Genomic DNA, 6,544 nt, shown 5'->3' on the forward strand with positions numbered 1-6,544 from the left:
GCGTGTCCCCCCGTCCCCTCTCCCCCCACCACAGACACTGGTGTCACAGGTGGCAAATTATCGGCTTCTGTTTGAGCTCCCAGTTGCTGCCCTCGACCTTCCAGTGCCAGGGCAGCTTTCCAAGACACTTAGCAGGAGCAGAAACCACCAAAAAAGGGGGCAGAGGCGATCAAAACGAGCAACCGGCCATTAATCCTCCACATGCTCTTCATCAGGGAGCTGAAACATCCCTGTGCAAAGCCAAAGGCGCGAGCGGAGCCACGCATGCCTGCTGCTTGCCCACGGGACACTGCACAGCGCACACAGGGGCCGGGGCAGGAGGGACAACGGTGCCTGCAGCTGCGGGTGCAGCTTGCCCGAGGCATGGTGCCCGTGCAAAGCCACTCCGGGCTGCCCCGCTGCCCCACTCCCGGTCAGGTATGCACGCACTTTGCCTGCTCTCATCAAATTACAAAACTGACAAATTGCAAGCCTGCGCAGCCCCTGGTATCTCACCAGGCGTGTGCGTGGAGACAGAACAGCTCCAGCTATCTGCAATGAGCCGTGTCTTTCCACGAGGCCATTCATGGCGGGGCAGCGCGCGGGGGCTGCAGGCGAGGCAGATGTGTGCAGGCTGATGACAGCCCCTGGCGCTTCTGTCTCTTCCCAGGACTCGGCGTCATTCCTCAGCCCAGGCAGCAAACTTGTTCGAAAAGCCATAATTGTTTTAAACAAAATGCATTTATTAAGGGGGGGAAAATAAGAATAACCTCTTTGTTTGAGCGTGCCTATAATCCATAATGCAAGTATTGTTCCCCTACCCTGTGGCATAGGAAGATTATCTTATCTGAGTCCTGCTGTCAGTAGAGCCTTGGGTTTTCAGGCGATCATATTTCTCTGCAAAGATATTTTGTTGCTGAGACAGGTGCATCAGTCTTCGAGGCACATGCCTGGACAACAGAGCCATTATCAAAACCCCAAATTCCTTTCCAGGAATGAGCAGAATGGTAAAAGCAGGTGATTAATGAAGTGCCCGTTTGCTATGAAATTTTACTCACTTATCTGGCATATAAATGAAAAGGCATTTGGGGTTCGGCGGAGACCTGGAGGAAGCTACAGATGGCAAAGACGCTGCTCCACCCCTGACGACAAACATTGCAATGTGCTACAGGCAGCATTCCTGGGCTGCCAGTCTGCGGGCAGAAGCGGGGCCAGCACTCGTTTTCAAGGAAACACCCACCTTTTCCACACAAAGAAAAGAAAAACGGCTCTAACCTTTGCAGCAGCGTCAGCTGCCGGGGCCTGGCTGCCGGCTCCCACTGAGCCCTGCTGGCTCCCACGGGCTCATCCGCACCCCGAGCACTGCGGCAGGAGCAGGGCAGGGTGGCAGAGGAGGATGCAGAGGAAAGGGAGATGCTGGCACAAGGACGCAAAGGCGGCCAGGGACCATCCTGGCCTGAACCTGAACTTGCCAGTGAAGCCAGCGGCGCTGGGGCCGTGGTCAAGCACCGACTCCGGGGCGGTGGCACTGGCGGCCCCAGCAAAACACGCCCTCATCCTCCTGGGACATAAGATGATGGCATTGACCTGGGCCTTTACACCCCCTGCGCTTTTGCCAAGCCCCTGTTGCTCTGCCCTGTGCAGGCGCAGCAGCTGTGAGCTCCCCGGGGCCAGGCTGGCCGATGCACCCAAAACCTGGCTCCTCGCCCCAGCCCCGTGCATCCCGGCCAAGGCTGGTGCAGCTGGGGACCACCACCACTCCTGCTATCCCAAAGCAAACGCAAGCACTGCATCCTGAAAAGGCTTCAGGTGCCCAGCCCCATGGGAGCGCACCCGGGGGCACGCGTGCCGTCTGCACGGTGTTGGCGGAGGCTGAGTGACCCCTCGCCACAGCCGCTTTTTGCTCCGTCGAGCACGCTTGGCAAGCGCGGCGTGTTTGCAGCACGCAGGGCGCTTTGCTGGAAGCCCAGCCCAGCTCCCTCTGGCACACAGCACTGAGCGGCTCCAACGCCTGGATGCCACCTGAGAGCCCCTGTGCTTCTCTCCAAATGAAAACACAAACGTACCCTCAACTTCTCCCTAACATATGCACTCATTGCTATTTCAGATGGGAAAAGGAATCATTATAGACCCCGCAGCTCTCCCCTGGGGCCGGCGAGGGTCTGTGCCGCAGCAGTACGTACCGGTGCCCGCAGCCGGGTGGGTGGAGGCTCTTCCTGGCGGTTTCCAGCAGAACTGACCCAACAGCAGAGGTAGGCTTTGGGCACCGCACACTTGGAGAATAAAGATCTCAGCTTTATAGTCAATTCTTATTGACTCACATTACTTTATTTATCGCTGGATGTTCCTACAGATATAAATAGAGATCCCTGTGCTGAGCTCCCTGCCGGCCACCGAGGTCAGAAACGGGAATTCACAGGGACGCAGCATCAGTTTGGATTGCAACTCCTGCTGTGGTTTTGCAAAGCGCTGCTGGGTCCTGGGGATTTGCAACATCCCAAGAGCTGGAAAGGGCCTTTCAAGCATGAAACATGCCTTCTGTGTTGCGTTAGAATTCTTTTTCCCCTGTTGTTGTTGCTTTAAGTGGCAGGAGAGCTCAGCTTGGAAAGGTTTTGCTCGCTCCGGAGTAAAACATCTGCTGGGTTCATGAGAGCCTTGTGACCTGCTCAAAGTGCAAAGTGTTCTGCTGAGCAGTCGCAAACAGCTCCTGCTCTGCAGGGCAATGCCGAATCCTGCACATCACCAGCGATGCTGGGTAAGCAAAGGCAAACCTTCTGATTTCTTTTTATAGCAACTCAGATACAGCAGCTTTCTCAAAAGGTAAAATACCTTGACTGATGCTCCCTCCCACCCGCCCAAATTACCCCTGAGGCTGAGCTGCCAGGTGGCATCTCTGACCTGGCATCATGGTTACTTGGGCAGAGAAACGAGGACCTGCCAGCCTGGCTCCAGGGCACGGCGATGCTCGAGCCCTGCATCCTGCGAGGACAGGGACTCGGCTCTGGCTCCCTGCAAAGCCGCCTGCCCAGGCATGACGCTGAGCCCTCGCAACCCCAGCCTCAGCCACCTCTCCAGCACAAATGCCTCCCGAAGGGGCAGCTTCCACCCCCGGACGATCAGGCCTGGCTTTGCTCAGCTAACATCACGCGCCAGACTTGGGTCTGAGCTCAGAGCAATTAATTCAAGGTGCCCGTACAGCCGGGACAGCCTCCCCCAGCATCTCCATCCCCAAGTCCGACTCATCCTCCAGGGCAGAGGAGTCCCCACCAAGCACAGAAGCAGCGTGACGAAGCTGTGCGGCTCCAGCAAGTGCAAAAGATTTGTTTTCCAAATTATTATTTTTTTTAAAGCAGCACAACTCTGGAGAACACGTGCCAAGGCAGGGGCACGTGGGAGCCAAACAGAACAAACAACAGGATCTGGTTCAAGTTAGCTACTGACTCCAGCAACTAAAAACGGGAGCCCAGACAAAAAGCAGCAACCTTAATAGCTAAAAAAAAAATCCTGCTCTCCTGTGTTTCTGCTTGTTAGCACAGGGGAGAGACAGGCTAGAGCTGGGATTTCAAAAGAGCTTAAAGGAGTTAGATGTCTGAATCCCCTTCAACAGCAACAGGAATCCTGTACTTAATTTCTACGGCCGTCTTTGAAGATCTCAGCGACAATTTGCACCTTCCGAGCACGTTTAATCTCAAAGCCACTTACAAAAGGCCAGCGAGCGAGCGGGGAGGCAGCTCAGGAAAGTCCCGTTTCCAGGCTCATGAGGGAAAAAAACAGGCATTTACCAAAGCCATAAACGTCTGCCCTGCCTCTGTGGGGGGAGGTGGGGGGCAGCCCTGCGTCCTACTCCCCACTGCCTCTGGTTTCCAGCAGAGCAAAACCTGCTCCTCAGCAATGCCAGGAGCCGGGTCCCAGGGGAATCCCAGGCAGCTGAAACACCAGGGCAGGGACCCAAAGCAAGGCAAGAGAGGGGCTCCTGGAGCGGATCCCATCCCTCCCATCAGCAAGAGGCACAGGGCGCTGCCCGGGTGGATGGAGACCCCAGCCAGGCTCAGATCAGCCTGGGGAGAGCGGCACGGAGGGGGGAAAACGCCATTTCACACTCGAGACGCTGTCGTATGTCTTTAGCTGCATCCACGTCAATTTAGATGTATAACAGAACATCTCTAGAGAAGACACATTTAATTGCATAACCCAAGCACTTGGTACGGTGGTTCAAGGCTGGGGACCTTGAGCCCAAACGGGCAGTGGGAGAAGTCCCACAGCAACCAGGCTCGCCCAACACCCGCAGCCACGCAGCACCAGCCACGTTCCTTGTATCTTTATACGCTTTCTCTCTCTTTCTTTCCTTTTCTTTATTTATTTTTCAACTAATGAACTGCTCTCCAGAGCTACTTTCTTACTATTTATTCCAGGAGCAAAATCCAATTGATCTTGGTTAAAATGAGCTTTCTTTTTAATTCTGGAAAAAAAGGGGGATGTCTGGGCAGGACCCGCTCTGAGCTAAGGGCAGGGCGGGCATGTTGCACTAGCATCCAGCAGCCAAATACCCCGGTAATTAAGCCAGAAATTATCTGGCGGGGTTCAAGGAGTGGTGCTGTGTAGAAGAGGGACTGCTGCGGGGGAGGAGGGATCCAGCAGACGATGCCCACCCGCCCTCAGGGACTCACCGTGTTGAAGTTGGGGAAGAGGTTGAGTGGTGACGTCCCGTTGAGCCTGAAGGTCAGAAAGTGCTTGATGTCCAAGGGGGGATGAAGGGGACGGCCGGGGATAGGCAACGACGCTAAGAGGGGGCTGCTGTGTCCGGAGGGACCTGGGCAGGCAGAGGGGAAAGAGCAGCGTTAGCTTTGGTGGCCCCTGCTCGCAGTGGGGGGACACGGCACGCGGGGCAATTTGCCGTGGGCTCCAGACCCTCCTCAGCAAAAGGTCCCAAGCCCAGGGTGGCCCCGGGCACCCCTCTGCCTTTCGGGCTCAAAACCGGCATCCCGGTTCAAAGCCAAATGCAGCCGTCTTTGCGTCAGAGTGTTGACATGCGCAGGAGTTCGCTTTGAATCCTCTGAAAGGTGTCAAAACCTCTCCCGGGGAAAGAGCCCATTCCCCGGGCTCTCCCACGGGAGCCCACACAGCCCCTAGCTCTCCCACGCCAGCCCCACAGGGGCTCACCCCCCCTTACCGGGGCCAGTGCTTTTTTGGCTGCCAACAGCAGCTGAAGGAGCACCCTGGCCCCGAGCGACCCTGCGAGCGCAAGGTGGGGGGCACAGGGCTGAGCAGCCACCGCCATGGCACCGCCCCAGCTTTGCAAACGTGTTGAATTTTGGGCGCCCCTGGGACCATCCAAGTCGCGTGGGCACCCCAGCTCTGCCTCTCCACAGGTATTTTGGGTGGAAACCCCTGGGGACAGGGTCTCCAGCCCAACCCACCGGCTCCTGCACTAGAGCTGCCCGCTCCCTGGCCAGGCGCTGCCACCTGCCTTGTATCATCCCCCGCAAACTAACCGCGAGCTCCAGCGTGCCATCTAAAAATAGCCTGGAGTTATTAATAATTTTCTGTTTAAAATTAGGACAGTGCCAAGGCACTCGCCCCCCTCCAGCCCCACCACGCCCCGACACCGTCTGTGCAGGACCAGGACCCCGGTCCGACAGTGGGCTGGTGCTGCTCTCCCGCAGTGCTTTGCTTTCTGCTCTACGCCCGACCCTCCGCTGGCAGAAACCAGGCTTGTGCAGGAGCTGAGATACAAATCTGAAATGCAAAGTTTGAAAGATTTTCTGAATTTGAGCAGCGAGAGCTCACCGCCCGGGCCCTGCAGGCAATGACGACCTCTTTCTGGGAGAGTGCACATGGGCAGCTCTTCAGCAGCACCGAAGCCATCCCCGAGTCAGGCCTGACTCCAGGGAAAAATTACATTTTGCTTCATCAGGCGTGCATTGATCGAGTTAATTCCAGAGTCGCCCAGAAGGGAAATCTGTGAAACTGTTTGAAAATAAATAAATAAAATTATAGCAACAGCAATGAGGGAGGGAGCAAAAGCAAGCAGAAATGGGTGAACGATGCATAATTAACCTTCTGAGGCGTGAAACAGTATTTCTGCATCAAATCATCTGAGACGGCAGGGCCGGCGCCCAGGGAGCCGGCCCCCAGGGACCCCCCCAGCCCGCACACGCAGCCGCGACCCTGTGCGAGAGCAGCGGTTGCAACAAAGGCATTTGGGGCCAGATTGCAAGGGTTTCCACTTGCCTTTGTCAGTACGCTTTGGCATACTGGCAGTCAGACTGCACCGGCCTTAAAAATATGTATATATTACATTTAACACTGGGAGGAACAAGAGGGTGGGAGAATGCCTCTGCCCCCGTCATCCATAACTGAGTAAAGGGAGTTTGCAGCTCAGCCAACACCACCGCGCCGGCAAAACCTGGCTGCTGCTGTGCAGCCCCATGGCCAAGGAGTTTGCTGCCTGGGGAGAAGCTCCTGTGCTGGGCGGGCACGTGGCCCAGGGGTGCTGGGGGGAGAACATGGGCTCCCGGGGATGGCCACTGCCTGCAGTGGCTGCTGCCCACCGACACAGTAAGGA

At 56.5% G+C, this 6,544-nt stretch overlaps 1 protein-coding gene across 1 annotated transcript in view; it reads right to left on the reverse strand.

Moving 5' to 3' along the window:
- Window positions 1-6,544, reverse strand: part of ZNF385C (zinc finger protein 385C) — a 52,242-nt gene that overhangs the window by 7,183 nt on the left and 38,515 nt on the right. The window contains exon 2 of the mRNA XM_009327024.1: window positions 4,647-4,789. Coding sequence (XP_009325299.1) covers window positions 4,647-4,789 — 143 coding nt within the window. The remainder of the gene's footprint in view (window positions 1-4,646; window positions 4,790-6,544) is intronic.

The sequence above is a fragment of the Pygoscelis adeliae genome, unplaced genomic scaffold, assembly GCF_000699105.1.
Source record: "Pygoscelis adeliae isolate BGI_AS28 unplaced genomic scaffold, ASM69910v1 Scaffold917, whole genome shotgun sequence".
Lineage (NCBI taxonomy): Eukaryota > Metazoa > Chordata > Aves > Sphenisciformes > Spheniscidae > Pygoscelis > Pygoscelis adeliae.